This window comes from Scyliorhinus torazame, chromosome 1 (assembly GCF_047496885.1).
Source record: "Scyliorhinus torazame isolate Kashiwa2021f chromosome 1, sScyTor2.1, whole genome shotgun sequence".
NCBI lineage: Eukaryota > Metazoa > Chordata > Chondrichthyes > Carcharhiniformes > Scyliorhinidae > Scyliorhinus > Scyliorhinus torazame.
The window spans coordinates 5,606,925-5,624,395 of NC_092707.1; the positions used below are offsets into that span (position 1 = coordinate 5,606,925).

The 17,471-nt window shown below is 46.2% G+C and overlaps 1 protein-coding gene across 8 annotated transcripts in view; it reads left to right on the forward strand.

Moving 5' to 3' along the window:
- Window positions 1-17,471, forward strand: part of pitpnm2 (phosphatidylinositol transfer protein, membrane-associated 2) — a 764,809-nt gene that overhangs the window by 585,100 nt on the left and 162,238 nt on the right. For all 8 annotated transcript variants that reach the window (XM_072515369.1, XM_072515519.1, XM_072515564.1 and 5 more), the window contains 2 exons: window positions 6,097-6,218; window positions 12,595-12,828. In XM_072515369.1, the coding sequence (XP_072371470.1) occupies window positions 6,097-6,218; window positions 12,595-12,828 (356 nt within the window). The remainder of the gene's footprint in view (window positions 1-6,096; window positions 6,219-12,594; window positions 12,829-17,471) is intronic.

Genomic DNA, 17,471 nt, shown 5'->3' on the forward strand with positions numbered 1-17,471 from the left:
GGTTTCCTCCGGGTGCTCCGGTTTCCTCCCACAGTCCAAAGATGTGCAGGTTAGGTGGATTGGCCATGATAAATTGCCCTTAGTGTCCAAAATTGCCCTCAATGTTGGGTGGGGTTACTGGGTTATGGGGATAGGCTGGAGGTGTTGACCTTGGGTAGGGTGCTCGTTCCAAGAGCCAGTGCAGGCTCGATGGGCCGAATGGCCTCCTTCTGCATTGTAAATTCTATGAATGGACTGCCTGCTGTGATAGTGGAGTCGGACACTTTAGGAACTTTCAAGCGGTTATTGGATAGGCACATGGAGCACACCAGAATGACAGGGAGTGGGATAGCTTGATCTTGGTTTCGGACAAAGCTCGGCACAACATAGAGGGCCGAAGGGCCTGTTCTGTGCTGTACTGCTCCATGTTCTATATTGTGTGCAGTTTGGGTCTCTTTACCTGAGGAAAGATGTTCGAGCTATCGAGGGAGTTCAGAAGAATGAGGGATTTCTCACAGAAAGGGTAGATGCAAGATGGCTGTTCCCGGTGCACTCACAGTCTGAGGATGCGGACGTCATATGCAGTGGCCTCTCGGGAATTAACGACACCCAGCGAGAAATCACGTGCCGTTGTTAGTACTCCTTTTTAAAAACGTGAAGCAGGCGCAATGGTTGCTGAGGGGAACGGAGGTGAGTAGCCATTTCCATTTTCCGGCATGTACCTCAAGGGCACCGGAGCTGCTGCCCCAGTTCTTGGGGGCCGCTGAGGGGGTTGGGTTTGGGTCAGGGGGCTGAAGAATTCTTGGGTCAGGGCTCACCCCTGGGCTCGGGGGAGGGGGCAGGGTGGGGAGGGGCTTTGCATTTGTGAAGCCTTCAAGCTATCTTCAAACATAGTGGAGACCCACAACTCAGATGACCCCAGCTGCAGCCTGTCTGTCCGACTAAACACTTCCAGGTCAGAGACCTGCCCTTCTATGCTGAAAGTCACCTCAACTCCCTTTGACTGTGAGCAACCTCTAACTTCACAGCTGAAGGCTATTGTAAATGAGGAATTGGCCTCCTCAACTCTCAAGTGACTCCCGAGGGCACACGTGCCATGTCTCAGAGAATGAGCATTTCAGTCAAACTTTGAAACCTGAACACTGGCTGAACTCTCGGAGCATCAGTAGGAGAGGGGCAACTGCCAACAATCAAACACTCGAGCAGGGCTTCAGCACTGGTCTCGTGACCAAAAGGTAAGTGTGTGGATCAGGGGAGGGTACCTGAGCACGGCCTCCCTAATGTTTCCAGCAGAGGTCTGAGGTCTAGGGGCTCCTGATGTGGCCGGGGGGGAGAGTGTGCAGAGCAAGGGTTGCCAGCACAACTGGCTCACTGGGTGGCACTCTGAAGGCGGGACATGTAAATATGGACCGGGGAAGGGGGCTTGGGGGATTTGAGGGTCCGGGGATACTGTAAAAGAGAGGGGAGACACAGGTGGAGCAAACGTGAAGGTTGGGGGGGGGGGGGGAGATTAAATGACGAAGGTGTCACAGAACACAAGGCAATGGGAGCTGTAATAGTTTTAAAGATAAAAAGCGCTAGTCCAGAGTAGGCGTAACAAAGAACAAAGAAAAGTACAGCACAGGAACAGGCCCTTCGGCCCTCCAAGCCCATGCCGACCATACTGCCCGACTAAACTACAATCTTCTACACTTCCTGGGTCCGTATCCCTCTATTCCCATCCTATTCATGTATTTGTCAAGATGCCCCTTAAATGTCCCTATCGTCCCTGCTTCCACCACCTCCTCCGGCAGCGAGTTCCAGGCACCCACTACCCTCTGTGTAAAAAACTTGCCTCGTACATCTACTCTAAACCTTGCCCCTCTCACCTTAAACCTATGCCCCCTAGTAATTGACCCCTCTACCCTGGGGAAAAGCCTCTGACTATCCACTCTATGCCCCTCATAATTTTGTAGACCTCTATCAGGTCGCCCCTCAACCTCCGTTGTTCCAGTGAGAACAAACCGAGTTTATTCAACTGCTTCTCATAGCTAATGCCCTCCATACCAGGCAACATCCTGGTAACCCTCTCTAAAGCCTCCACATCCTAGTGTGGCGACCAGAATTGAACACTAGCAGTTAATAGCAGAATAAAGGTCAGCGCTGCCTGAAAGCAAAAATATGAGAATGCGATGCAGACTGACACGGTCGGTGGTGGGGTGGGGGGGGGGGGGGGGGGGGGGGGGGGTTCCAGATGGACGACCAGGTTCATGGTCTGGTTTTTGAATTCAATGTTGAGTCCAGAAGGCTGTGAAATACCAAATCAGAAGGTGAGCGAATGATCCTGTGGCTTGTGTTGATGGGCTTCACTGGAACTTTGCAGCAGGCCGCAAACAGAAACGTGAGAAAGACAGCAACACAATTTATAAAGTCTGCCCCGTGTGGAAATGTTTGTAGAAAGTCTGGAAAGAGCATACAATATTTGAAAGAATCTTGTGGCAGTGAGTTGCTGCAAGGAGTTGAGTCTTTCTCGGGTTGAAACAATTGGCTGATTGAAATTGCGCCACAATTTATTCTGAAGATTTTGTGCCAGAAAATAACAGCCACTGGGAGCTGGACTTTTGCCTCAGGAAATGTACAAGTTCTCGGCATGATGAAGAATAAGTCTCTGCTTGGCCTCATTACTCTAATTGGTTAATTAGCCAGATATGGAGACCGGGATAAAGCAATGTTTTCATTCTTTCACGGGATGTGGGCATCAGTAGTTCGACCAGAATTGATTGCCCATCCCTGATTTCCCTCGAGAAGGTGGTGGTTGAGCTGGCTTCCTCAGCTGCTGCAAACCATGTGGTGTAGGTACACCCACAGTGCTGTTAGGGAGGAAGTCCAGAATTTTGACCCAGTGAAGGGTTGATGATATTGTTCTATGTGAGGAAGGTGAGTGACTTGGATGAGAACATGAAGTGGTGGGGTTCCCAGGTATCTGCTGCCCGTGTCCTTCTAGATGGCAGTGGTCGTGGGCTTGGAAGGTGCTGTCTAAGGAACCTTGGTGAGTTGCTGCAGTGCATCTTGTAGATGGTACACACGGCTGCTACTGTGTGTTGCTGGTGAATAGAGTGAGTGTTTAAGACGGTGGATGGGGTACCAATCAAGCGGGCTGTTTTGTCCTGGAGCTTCGAGTGTTTTTTAAATATATTTTATTCCAAACATTATCAAATTCTTCCATACAATAATAATAATAATTGCGTACTGTCATGAGTAAGCTTCAATGAAGTTACTGTGAAATGCTGAGCTATATCATATAAACAGTTTGGTCAATTTTATTTCAACAAAGTAACAGCAACAACCCTAAATCCCCTATCCCCCCCTCAGCCCCACTATTGTCCCTCCCTAATCCCCTCCAATCCTAACCCTCCAGCCCCATCCCCCTAACCGCTGGCCACAAACAGGTCCTTAAAGAAAGTGACGAACAGCACCCACCTGGAATAGAACCTTTCTTCTGACTCCCTCAGGGTATATTTAATCTTTTCCAATCGCAGGAATTCTGCCAGGTCAGCCAAGCATGCCGAGGTCCTGGGTTGCACCACCGACCTCCATCCAAGCAGGACCCGCCCCCGAGCTACCAAGGAGGCAAAGACCCCCCAGCCCCCGCCAAGGAGCTCCGGGCTGTCCGACACTCCAAAGATCACCACCAGTGGTCATGACTCTAGTTTGACCCCAACAACCTCCAACCTTATCCCAGAACCCAACTAACGTGGGGCAGGACCAGAGCATGTGTGAGTGATTCACAGGCCCCTCTGAACAACGCTCACACCTGCCCTCCATCCCACACCACCCTGCACCAGCTCCTCAAACCATCTTCGCACTTCCCAAAGTTCGCCGCCCAGTAATAGAGGATCAGGTTTGGCAGCGCCAACCCACCTGATAAACTTCTAATCCAAGGAGTCTTTCCCGTCCAAACAAAAGCAGATATTAGTCTACCAACCCTCCCTAGCGAAAAAAGATTTAGGGAGGTAGATGGGAAAACTCTGGAACACAAATAGAAACCTCGGTAAAACGTTTATTTTGACCGGGTGTACTCTACCTGCCCGGATAGTGAGAGCGGATCCCACCTCCTCAGGTTCCCCTTCACCTCCTCCACCAGACTGGTCAAATTCAACTTATGTAACAGTGTCCAATCATGCACCAACTGAATCCCTAAATACAGTATTGGTCGGGATACTAGCCGTGGGGACATTGTATAGCAGTTTCACCCAGGAAATAAAAATAGGACCAAACCCAAATCATCCCCAAGAGGAGCTTCGTCTGTTGGTCTGCACTCATCCAGGCAAGTGGAGAGTGTTGTATCACATTCCTGGCTTGTGCCTTGTTGAGGGCGGACAGGCTTTGGGAGATTGGGGGGCGAGCTACTCTCCACAGAATCTCCAGTCTGTGACCTGCTCTTGTAGCCTCAGTATTTATCTGGCGAGTCTAGTTCAGTGTCCCATTGAGGATAACCCTCAGGATGTTTAATACAGAGGTTCTATTCTGAGATGTGAATTATTAACAACACTGAGGGTAAAAATGGAACTACATAATTTTATTATCAATATTTAATCATTGTTCTTGGTATCATTATATTGCAACCATCATTTATCTCTTATTTAAAATGAATCTGACAGTGCCTCGTACCAACTGGATTTCTCAGAAATCTCTAACATCACCGACAAAAATAATTTGTTGCCTGCAATAATAACCTGATCGAAGAAATAAATTTATCAAAAAAAAACCCACTTGCGCTTACTACATTATTATTCTGTCATATCTGCCTCTCTGGCAAGATTGAAGCTGACTGTATGTTTTCTCTGAGATTTCGATGTAATGAAGGTATGGGCTGGATTTATAACTTGTAGATTGAACGCATTGTTGGCAAAAATCTGCATATTATATGAATGACTTATTTTGAATAAAGATTCAAAGAGCGGAATATACTGGCTGTTCACACTGACAGTTCATTCCAGTCCCACGCCAGCTCACAGGTTTCCCGGCGATGAGGGATGCTGTCAACGGGAAATCCCATTGCAGCGTTAATGTAAGCTTACTTGTGACACTAATAAAGATTATTATTATTATGCGCGCATTTAGGTACAGCACCCTCAGTCCTACATTGACCGCCCTCCTCCTCCTCGTTGTTCCCTCTTTTGCTGTGCCTGAAGTTGGATTTCTGCCGCTTTCAATACTTTCTGTTCTATTATGTGTTTTGGAAACTTTACTAATCTCTCCTGAGCCCTTTAACTAGTTTAAAGTTCTCATCATTGGTCTGCGCTCCCACCTTTTCCTTTAACTTTGATTTTCTAATTTTTCATACAACTGAACCCTCCCATAACAACCTGCCCCTTCAAATATTTATACTCTGTTCCCATGAAAGTTCCATTGATCTCTACCTCTTTTGGCAAAGTATTCCATATCCCTGCAAGCTGCTCTGAAATTCCTCTGACCTCTCTCTGCCAATTTTAAATTTGTGATCCCTTGTCACTGACACCCTAACCAGAGGAAATAGTCTTTCCAAAGGGGCAGCACGCTAGCACAGTGGTTAGCACTGTGGCTTCACAGCGCCAGGGACCCGGGTTCGATACCCGGCTTGGGTCACTGTCTGTGCGGAGTCTGCACGTTCTCCCCGTGTCTGCGTGGGTTTCCTCCGGGTGCTCCGGTTTCCTCCCACAAGTCCCGGAAGACGTGCTGTTAGGTGAATTGGACATTCTGAATTCTCCCTCTGTGTACCCAAACAGGCGCCGGAATGTGGCGACTAGGGGCTTTTCACAGCAACCTCATTGCAGTGTTAATGTAAGCCTACTTGTGACAATAAAGATTAATCTTTACAAACGTACTTTAGCCTCCTCTCCACTAGTTCAGATCTCAAGTGCATCCTCAAAAATTTGACCTGTGGTTTTTTTCTGGATGCTCCACAAGATTAAGGTCTTTTCTATAATAGAGCTTTCAAAATTATAAATCATGGTCTAACTGTGGCCTAATAAACATGCTGGACATTGGGTAATTAACCTTTATTTCAAACAGTCAAGACTGGGGACTTGTTCTGTGGGACTTACAGCTGGTTCTTTTGCAGGAATGATTGTTCACCTTTGCACTTTTGTGTTGCAGATATACCTGTCCCTTTGTGGAGAAATTTTCCATCGATATTGAAACATATTATAAACCTGATTCTGGAGACCAGGCCAATGTATTTAACCTCTCGACTGCTGAAAAAAGACAGAGGATGATTGGTACAATATTTGTTTCCTTTTAGTTAAATATAGTTTTGTCAATAAACTTCTGGTGATGGAAGGAAATCTAATTAAAGAAGATCCTAAGTAAAGTTCACATTGTGTTAGCTTCATTGACTAATTTCATGTGATATAGCATGAGGAAGGTACATTGAGAGGTACAATGCTGGATAGTTTTATCCTGGTTTGTTAGTTACAGACCTGAACCTACTGCCCAGTTACACTGGTCGAAATTTGCTCGTCTGACGCCAGGTTGCTGGGTTAGGTGCCAAGTGATAGCACACTGCAATTTGAAAAGAGGAGACATTACCAACATTTAATTTCCTGCATTGTGCATCTTGTCAGTAAGTCAAGGAAACATAGGGCATGATCAAACCAAACGTCGTGTTTAGCCGCTTGTTTTCCGGTGCCCGGAGCGCCGAGAAACACAACACTATTTAAAACGACTCCGGTTAGATATGGGCCTCAGCGGGGAATGCGCAGCCGAGGCCGCAATTAGCCCCGTTTCCAGCCCTGAGGAGCCTCACTCACCAAATTTCTTGACCCCCGGACATGACACCCAAACATCCCCAAAGCCTCAACACACTTATAAGGGTGTCCTCGCCCCCCTGCAACCCCCCCGCCCCCACACCCCATGTCACATGCACAGGGCACCCTCAGGCCCAATCACTGCTGCGCAAAAACTACCAGCTTGGCACCTTGGCACTGGCACCCTGGCAGTGCCAGCTGGGCACCTTGGCAGTGCTAGGCAGGCATCCAGGTGGCAGTGCCGGGCTGGCACCAGCAATGCCAGGGTACCACTCTGCCCATCTGGTCCCCGTTTGTGGGGACCAGTACTGAATGACGCTCGCCCGTGGTCTTCCTTGGTCACCTCGGGAATGGCATATTAGAGTGAGATTAGCTATCTTGCTCCAAGATGCAGATTTTCCAGAAAGTGATCCCACCCATCACGACGCCTTGCGAGATCGCATTAGATCTCGCGAGGAATGGATAGCCGGGTAGATCCCGCGAGCGGGGTCTCCCAGCATTTACCGGCCACGTTGCGCCACGGAGCACTGCTTTTCGGGCGCAGCGTGGCCGATAGATCGCGCCCATAGAAAATAGGAGCAGGAGGAGGCCATTCGGCTCTTCGAGCCTGCTCTGCCATTCATTATGTTCATGGCTGACCATCAATCTCAATAGCCTAATCCCTCTTTTCCCCCATATCCTTTGATCCCCTTCGCCTCACAGTGGTTCTGAAGAAATTTTAACCTCGGTGTGCCACATCTGAAGGAGGCTGTGTGCTGTTGAGGGAAGAATATTCTTTAAAAGTTTCTTGAACTAAAGATATTACTACAGTAAAGTTTTAATTTGCGTCCCTTTGAATGTATATGAAATTGTCTCTTGTGAAAAGACTTGAATTTAGAAAGTGCTTTTCACGAGTGCAGCCAAGTGCAGTGTTTCAATGGGGGAAATGTAGCAGCTAATTTGCCCACAGCAAACTCCCACAGAAAGCAGTGTATTATTGATCAGATAATGTGCTTCTTGTGATGTTGATTGAAGGGTAAATATCGTCCAGGACACTGGGGATAAATCCCCTGCTCTTCGAAATAGTGCTGCGGAATCTCTTACATCCACCTGAACAGGCAGATGGGGTCTTAGTTTAATGTTTGATCTGAAGGACAGCGCCTCCAACAGTGGAGGTTGACCCTGGAGTGGGACTTGTATTTAGAAGCTTTGGTGTTACTTCACATTATAAGTAAACTTGCACTGGGATAAAATGTTACATTAACGGATCACCTAAACCAGTGTTCTTCAAAAAGATTTCCGGGGACCCATTTTTACCAACCGGCTGACCTTCGCGACCCACGCCTGCCGACCTGCGCGACCCACCATTTTCTCTTACCTTGTTTGCTGCTGACAAAAATGGAGGAAATGGTTCTGGGTCCCTTTGGCCCTCGTACTCGCTCCTCCAATGGAACCTGTTGGATGAAGCTGAAGACTTCCGGTGTCGGAAAGTATGGAGTCTCCATCTGTCCAAAGTTCTATATTTTTTCATGTAAAATTTTAGCAATAAACCCCCCCCCCGAACTTGTAAAATAATATAAAAATAAAATGAATGAAATAAATGAAAAAAATGAATAAACCCCCCCCCCAAATTTATAAAACAAAAAGCTGCAACCGTTAAAAAAAAAAGCGGCTGCACTGCGCATGCGTGCCCGATCATCGGCGCACATGCGCATAGTTTTGCGTATGCGCGCCGATGATCTGGCACGCCTGCGCAGAGCGGCCGCATTTCTTTTACATGTTCGTGGCCATTTTGAAGGCCACTTGCAGCTGGCGTTATTAACAGCTGGCTGTTGCGCACAGATTTGCGCGTTCGGGAGCGCCCCGACAGACGGCTCCGCAACCCTCCCGACACCCGCCCGCGACCCACCCACGGGCCGCGTCCCCGGGTTTGACAATGCTTGACCTAAACAATCCAGTACATCCTCAAATTTGAGTTATAGGCAGTTTTTGCTACTTCATTCCCACTTATAGGTTCCATCTGAGCAAAAACAAACAGTTTATTGGCAGTTCTGTCTGTTTTGATATTGCTATGTCAGGTATGTAGGATAATATTTATTATCTGAATGGCCATAAATTAGAGGAGTGAAATGTGCAACGGGACCTGGGTGATCTCATATGCCAGTCACTGCAGCTAAGCATGCAGGTGCAGCACAAAGTAAAAAAAACAAATGGTATGTTGCCATCATAGCGAGAGGATTCGAGTACAGGAGCAGGGATGTGTTGCTGCAATTGTACAGGGCCTGGGTGAGGCCACACCTGGAGTATTGTGGGCAGTTTTGGTCTCCTTCTCTGAGGAAGGATGTTCTTGCTCTCGAGTGAGTGCAGCGAAGGTTTACCAGACTGATTCCAGGGATGGCAGGATGGACGTATGAGGAGAGATTGAATTGGTTAGGATTGTATTCGCTGGAGTTCAGAATAGGGGGGGGATTTCATAGCATCCTATAAAATTCTAACAGGACTGGACAGGGTGAATGCAAGAAGGATGTTCCCGGTGGTCGATGTGTCCAGAACCAGGGGTCACAGCCTGAGGGTATGGGGTAGACCGTTTAGGACAGAGATGGGGAGAAATCTCTTTACCCAGAGAGTGGTGAGTTTGTGGAAATTCGTTGCCACAGGAAGTAGTTGAGGCCAAAACATTGTATGTTTTCAAGAAGCAGTTAGATACAGCACTTGGGGTGAAGGTGATCAAAGGTTTGGAGGGAAGACAGGATAAGGCGATTGAGTTAGAGGAACAGCCATGGTTATAATGAATGGCGGAGCGGGCTCGAAAAGCCTAATGGCCCCCTCCTGCTCCTATTTTCTATGTTTCTATATTCAGAGGGCAAAGGTAAACACCATGCACTATTCTCAATGTGTTGCAGCTGGCACTTCTTTGGATGTGGGCGGCATGGTAGCACAGTGGTTAGCACTGTGGCTTCACAGCTCCAGGGTCCCAGGTTCGATTCCCGGCTTGGGTCACTGTCTGTGCGGAGTCTGCACGTTCTCCCCGTGTGTGCGTGGGTTTCCTCCGGGTGCTCCGGTTTCCTCCCACAGTCCAAAGATGTGCAGGTTAGGTGGATTGGCCGTGATAAATTGTCCTGAGTGTCCAAAAAGATTAGGTGGGGTTACGGGGATAGGGTGGAAGTGTGGGCTTAAGTGGGGTGGTCTTTCCAAGGGTCGGTGCAGACTCGATGGGCCAAATGGCCTCCTTCTGCACTGTAAATTCTATGTATGTTCTATGTTCAATAAATAAAAACTAAATGTTGGCTTCATTCATATCAAATGTGATTCACCCTGAAACCACACAAATCTAATATGACTTGTTTGAAGGTCAGCAAATCCACATTCACAGCCTTGTGTGTTGGTAAATAGTGAGGGCAAATTGTTGTTTCTCAATGATAATGAATCTGTGCATTTGTTTCACATTGTGCCTATTTGAATACACCAGCAAAATTCAACCAGCCCTTCCTCCTGTGTGCAAGCATCAGTTTTGCAGTAATTACAACTTTGCTTTCAGATTATTTTTTGTTTGGGAACTTTACTGAGATAACATTCACTTGTTCTGAGATTTCTATTACATTTCAGTTAACCATTCATGAATATCAAAAATTCATTGTGTTTCTCACAAACGGCACGACGTTTATGGCTTTTGATCCTGTGTAACATGACATTTACTGATTAAATGCATTCAGATTTTCAAATTGTACTTCATTTTTCAGGTAAATTCTTGTTAAATCTCAGATACTTGAATTGAAATCTTTGTTCACTTTGACAAGTATGTAGCATTTGTAATGCATCATAATTGATGATTATTGCTACACTCTAGGGTAGGGTTTTTCAAACTCAGGGTCGCGACCCATGGGTGTCACAGGCGGGTGTCGGGAGGGTCACAGTGCTCCAGATTGTGGGAGAATCTCCCAACGGGCGCAACTGATTTTTAAGAATGCCGCCCACGACCGGCTTTTAAGTTGAGAATGCCGGCCGTGACCAGCCTTTAAACACAAACGATGGAGTCTTCCCACCAGAAACAAGAGCAGAGAGCAGGTCAAGCGCCCGGCACATACACTAATGTCACGCACCCTGTATGTCCCTGCTTTGGGCACAAAATCACTGAGGAGTGATTCCTCCATCTTGTAGCTGCCAGCAAGCAACAGGACTGTGTGAAGAACTGAAGATGGATCAGTTTGTAATAAGGAAGAGAGGGCTAGAGACACAAACAGGCCAGGATCTCACAATTGAATCTGCTGGAGAGAGCTTCTCAGGAGAGTCCACGCAGGACTAAGCAGGGCTGGTGTGAGCTGTATTCAGAGCTCCAGTACCTCTGGTGAACAATCAGTTAAGAAGAAACTAAAATCAGGAACAAAGCAGGAGAAAGCTAATTTGTTCAAGTATGGCTTTGTTAATTGTGCAAATGCCAATCAGGATGCAAAGCCCATGTGTTGGGAAATACTGCCAAATGAAAGTTTAAAACCCTCAAAACGCCAAAGGCATTTGAAGACTAAGCATGGCAAGTTCGAGGACAAACCTCGTGGTTTTTTTCAAAGAATGCAGTGAGAACTTAAATCGTGGGCAGCATGGTAGAATAGTGGTTAGCACTATGGCCTCACAGCGCCAGGGTCCCAGGTTCGATTCCCGGCTTGGGTCACTGACTGTGCGGAGTCTGCATGTTCTCCCCGTGTCTGCGTGGGTTTCTTCCAGGTGCTCCGGTTTCCTCCCACAGTCCAAAGAGGTGCAGGTTAGGTGGATTGGCCATGATAGATTGCCCTTAGTGTCCAAAAAGGTTAGGAGGAGTTATTGGGCTATGGGGATGGGGTAGAAGTGAAGGCTTAAGTGGGTCGGTGCCGAATGGCCTTCTTCTGCATTGTATATATGTATCTATGTCAGTTGAAGTCCTCAGAAATGTAACATTGAATGACAAAGCAAGTGAGGACCAAGCAGGTCCACCTGTCACATTAAAGGTAAGCAATAATGGTGGGTCACAAAGATCGGGCGACGTGGGTCGCGAAGGTTGGTCAGTTGGTAAAAAAGTGGGTCCCGGGAAAAAACGTTTGAAGAACACTGGTGTAGAGTGGTTGAAGTATTGGCCAAACCGTCCAGTAGTGAGACAAGGAGCACAATGTGAATTGAAGCCATGATTGCCCTCTGTGCTGTGACATTTCTTTTTTTTAAATTTAGAGTAACCAATTCATTTTTTCCAATTAAGGGGCAATTTAGCGTGGCCAATCCACCTACCCTGCAAAACTTTGGGTTGTGGGGGCGAAACCCACGCAGACACGGGGAGAATGTGCAAACTCGACACGGACAGTGACCCAGAGCCAGGATCAAACTTGGGACCTCGGCGCCGTGAGGCAGCAGTGCAAACCACTGCGCCACCGTGCTGCCCCTGCTGTGACGTTTCTGATTGTAACCTGGATGTGAGAGGGGAGCTTCAAGTCGAGGCTAAGTGCTTTCACCAGATTGGGAAAGGCAGGTGTTCAGCCTGGTGTTGGTGTTCATTGGTGTTCAGCTCAGAACAGTATTGGCTGAGGACTGAAACTGATTGTCTGCAGATTGCGGATGCACCAAGATGGGGGAATTGATCAGTCGACTGCTTATTTTGCATTTATATTCTATAAGCTATCGTTTTGTTTCAATGTTGTCTTTTCCTTTGGAGACTATGAAAATGCATTTTACCTTTGGGATTTGTGTTGAATTCTTTGTTGAATTTCATTGTTCATGACGATCTGCGTGTGTTGATTGAGATTAATTTTCCTCTTCAAGTTGAAGGTTTTAAATATGACTGCCTTTTATGCTGCATTTGAAAGAAACGTGACACCTGATATACTTACTTTGTGCCTTTGTGTCCTAGATCCGATTGATATTGTCAAAGATCCCATTCCTCCTAATGAATACAAAACAGAAGAGGACCCAAAACTGTACAAGTCTTCCAAGACAGGAAGGGGCCCTTTGTCTGACGACTGGATAGACGAGTGCAGGAAAAAGCCTAGAAAAATGCCAATAATGTGTGCGTACAAACTCTGCAAAGTAGAGTTTCGTTACTGGGGAATGCAGACCAAAATAGAGCGATTCATCCATGATGTAGGTAAGTGTGTCAGTTGCAACTTACACACTTATCAAGAAAAAATAGTGATGTGTTTTTCCATTAAACACCATCATTAAACGTGTAAACTAAAAATAATTCAATGTCTGTAGTGTTCACATCTTGCTATGAAGGGCGGCAAAAGGAGAATTATTTTTACTGGTTACTAACTTGGAGGATCATTAGAAAACGCCGCTTAGAAGAATGTATCACATCAGCACAGACCATTGACTTGGGGACATCAAGGTTAAACTTTGAATTTTAACATTTTGAATGACATTTTGCCTTAATGAGTTACTCATGGGTGTACAGTATATAATTTAGTGGCTTATGCATATAGCTCTGCATTCCACTCTTCAAAATGAACACAGCTGGTTACTGTGAAATTGGTTTGTAAACTACCTCCTGCTTTTAGCTGTGCCCTGTTTGGAAACTTACATGCAAATATTAGCTCATTAGGTAAATCTAAATTAGGATCAAAAACAAATTAGTTTGAGCAGTTGAGTATGATTCTCATGTAGTGCCATGAAATATTCAAGTTTTGAACTTGGAAACATGTCCTGCTGATCAGGGCTCTAAAAATGAAAATGAATGAAAATCGCTTATTGTCACAAGTAGGCTTCAATGAAGTTACTGTGAAAAGCCCCTAGTCGCCACATTCCGCCCGCCGCCTGTTCGGGGAGGCCTCACGTGGAAATTCTGACTCTTTCAACTGAAGTGGAGCTCCAGGCCTATTTGGTCTTTAGCCTTTGACTATAATTATATGCGTTGTAGACAAGTGGCCAACACATCAAACAAAATACTTGAGTATAGATTTACACATTTTATTATAGGTAACTAGCAGAGCATGTTCAACAAAAACAGAAGGTATTGGGCGCGATCTACCAGCCGTGTCAGCATTCATTCCATGAGATTTAACACAACTAGAATTAAGATAAAAGCAAAATACTGTGCATGCTGGAGATCTGAAAAAAAAACCAGAAATTACTGGAAAAACTCCACATCTGTGGAGGGAAAAACAGTTAACGTTTCAAGTCCATATGACTTCTTTGGAACTGAATTAATGTTCTGGGCCAGGGTTTCGAGAACCCCAAAGTGTATCATGGAATTCCCCTGACCCACAACTTTTAATAGATTGTGGTATGGGGAGCACACGGCCCACTCTACAGGTGTGGTACAGCAGAAATGGAAAAGTATTTTTTAAAGCAAAACAATGTTTATTCTATGAACTCAAGTTAACCTTTTTAAAACATACAATGAACATCTTCGCAACTATTAATTCAAATTCAACCCCCAAAGAATACAACACTAAGTAATCCTTTAAGCTTTGCTTTTAACATCCATAAGACTTAAAACCAAAACAATTAACAGAAGCACATCAGGTTAAAGTCACTACTGAGAGCAGTTATTAATTTTAAATCTCCAAAGGATCGATTTACAGTTTGTAGATTACAGAGAGAAAGACTAATACCCCTTCTAGCTGTGACTGCAACTATCCAGCTCTGAAAACGAAGCTAAAACACACCCTGCAGCAAACAGCCTAAATCGAAAGTAAAAAGCTGACAGACAGCCCAGCTCCACCCATCTCTGACATCACTGCAGTCGTAAACACCCATTTCTTAAAGGTACTCTCACTACAGATATTTATATACATACCCGTTTATAAACACCCATTTCTTAAAGGTACTCTCACTACAGATATTTATATACATACCCGTTTATAAACACCCATTTCTTAAAGGTACTCTCACATGACATTAAGATAACTGTCCCAATAATATACTATTTTTAAATTTACTTTTTTACGGGACATGGGCTTCGCTGGCTAGGCCAGCATTTGTTGCCCATCCCTAATTGCCCTTGAGAAGCTGGTGGTGAGTTGCCTTGAACTGTTGCAGTCCACGTGGTGTAGGTACACACACTGCTGTTAGCGAGGGAGTTCCAGGATGTTGCCCCAGCGACAGTGAAGGAACGGTGATATATTTCCAAGTCAGGATGGTGAGTGACTTGGGGAACCTCCAGGTGGTGATGTTCCCATATATCTGCTGCCCACATCCTTCTAGATGGTAGGCTATGACCAAGTGCTGACAAATGGGATTAAAAGGCAGGTCAGCTGTCTTTCATGGGCCAGTGTAGACTTGCTGAGCCGAAGAGCCTCTTCTGCACTGTATTATTCTGCGATTCCAGTGGTCATGGGTTTGGAATCCCCATCTCAGAAGAGCAGCTCTCACTGCAATTTCTCACACCATCAGTTGTTCGATCTCTCTAAATACATTCAGCTATTGTTAAATGAGGGCTAGTTTTATGCTCAGACATACGCCTACTGGGAATAGATTGGAACTGACTAAACTCCTGCATAACCAAAAGGAGAGAAAGAACAGAGACTTGTATCTATTACCACATTTTTTCACATTCCCAGTGCATCCACAAATGCATGGCCAGTAAAAGGATCATCTCGCCATCTTATCATTATTCATCACAGGGTTTTACAAGGAGCCGACAGTGAGGTTGTGTTCCCCACATGGAGGTACAAAAATAATTGGAGACAGTACATGCCTGTGTAATTCATCTTCCTTCCACTTGCCATTATTGATCGCGGCCACTTAAACCGTAAACTAAAACAGCAGAGCTGGTTAAATTAACCTCACAGTAAACCAGCAATCTCTGGTAATAACGATTGCAAGAAAGTGTGTATGCTCTGAAAACCGAACGTGCTTGACACCAGTTTGTCCACTTCTGCTACATCTTAGTCCCCAGATGGTGGGCGGGATTCTCCACTCCCGCGCCGAAGTGCCCACGCCGTCGTGAACGCCGTCGAGGTTCACGACGGCGCGAAACAGCCCCGATCCCGACCAATTCTGGGCCCGATAATAGGCTAGGAGCGGGGCCGCGTCATTTACACGCTCCAGGCCTTGTCGCCACGTAAAGGCGGCGCCGCATACATGACGCGGCCGGCGCCGCATAACTGCCGTCACCCGCGCATCCGTGGTGGCCGTCCTCTCCGAGTCCGCCCCGCAAGAAGATGTCAGACGGATCTTGTGGGGCTGCGGAAGAAAGGAGGTCCTCCTTCAGAGAGGACGGCCCGACGATCGGTGGGCCCCCCGGTAGGGATCCCCCCCCCCCCCCCAGTGTTCCTGCCGGCAGCGACCAGGTGTGGACGGCGTGGGGGGGAACCCGCTGTTTTGGCCTGGCCGCTCGGCCCATCAGGGCCTGAGAATAGCAGGGGTGCCGGAGAATCAGCATTTTGGGTGTCTCGGGCGATTCTCCGGCCTGCGCCGCGGGGAACTCGGCGGGGCCGTTCTCGCCGCTTGGTAGATTCGTGGGAGGGCGTCGGACCGGCGTCGCGGGAAAATTCAGCGACCCAGACGATTCTCACAACCACCGCGGGAGTGGAGAATCCCGACCGTGATGTTATGTTTAGTGAATTATTTTGAAACTTAGATAGGATATTGATTATAAATTCAATGGTATCATAAAATCTGCCCAGATGCTAACTGGCTAGCTGTAAATATAACATCCAGTCCATTGTTGTCAATAAGATAACAAGTTTACCGTAACAGCCTCCCCGAACAGGCGCCGGAATGTGGCGACTAGGGGCTTTTCACAGTAACTTCATTGAAGCCTACTTGTGACAATAAGCAATTTCCATTTCCATTTCCATTCCAAGTTTGCGAACCATGGAATACATGAAAATAATTTTGTTCATGAAACTGAAACTTGATAATTGGTCCCTTCTGACCATATAATTTGCTGAATTATTTTCTATTAATAAATAGAATTGTGTCATTATCACATAATGATGCAATAATGCGGTGTGAAGTTTTTCTTTTGGTTAGCTAACTGTCTGACACTCGTGGAGAATCATGGAAACCGAGTAACTGAGAAATCTATGCATGGAGGGTTTCTGTTCGCTTGAATGGAACTTTACATTGTACACAATACGGTTTGATGTATTTCTCTTACCCAATGGATAAAGCGAGGAAACATTTTAGGTGGTTTCTGTCTCTGTGCGCCTATGTGTGTTGCGTCTGTGTGTGCGCGCGTATGCCTGTGTGTGCGTCTGTGTGTTGCGTCTGTGTGTGCGCGCGTATGCCTGTGTGTGTGCGCACGCTTGTGCGTGCGTCTGTGTATGCCTGTGTATGTGTATATGTGCTTTATTTAAACTTGCAACTGATTTCTGTGATTACATTTTATTTTAGGTATTTTCGGCATTTCCATTTGATTTTAGTGTAAGTGATTTTACTGGAGATAGGAAGATACTATATTTAATTTAAATTGGTGTGGCATTGCTGTATCTTAATTTTTGAGAAGCAAACATAAGGAATGGAGGGCAAGAGGAGGCATCTCAGAAACAGGGTAGCAAGTGGTTATTGCTAGTGTCTCTCAACATGCTGCAACCTGACACTTTCACCAGTAATGGTCACTGGTAGGCATCTGCTTATGTCCGGCCAAGATTAGCTTAAAGGTTCAATGGAATCATGTTGAACAAATCCCAACTCAGTGATTTCTCTACCCTCCAGGTATCGTTAATTACCCAGAAAAGCTGTTTAAGCATCAACATTAGCCCGATGTACTGCAGGCCCGTCTTGCTCAGCCATGGAGCGATAACTTAAAGGACCAGTTATCTGTCTGTGTGACCGTAGAAC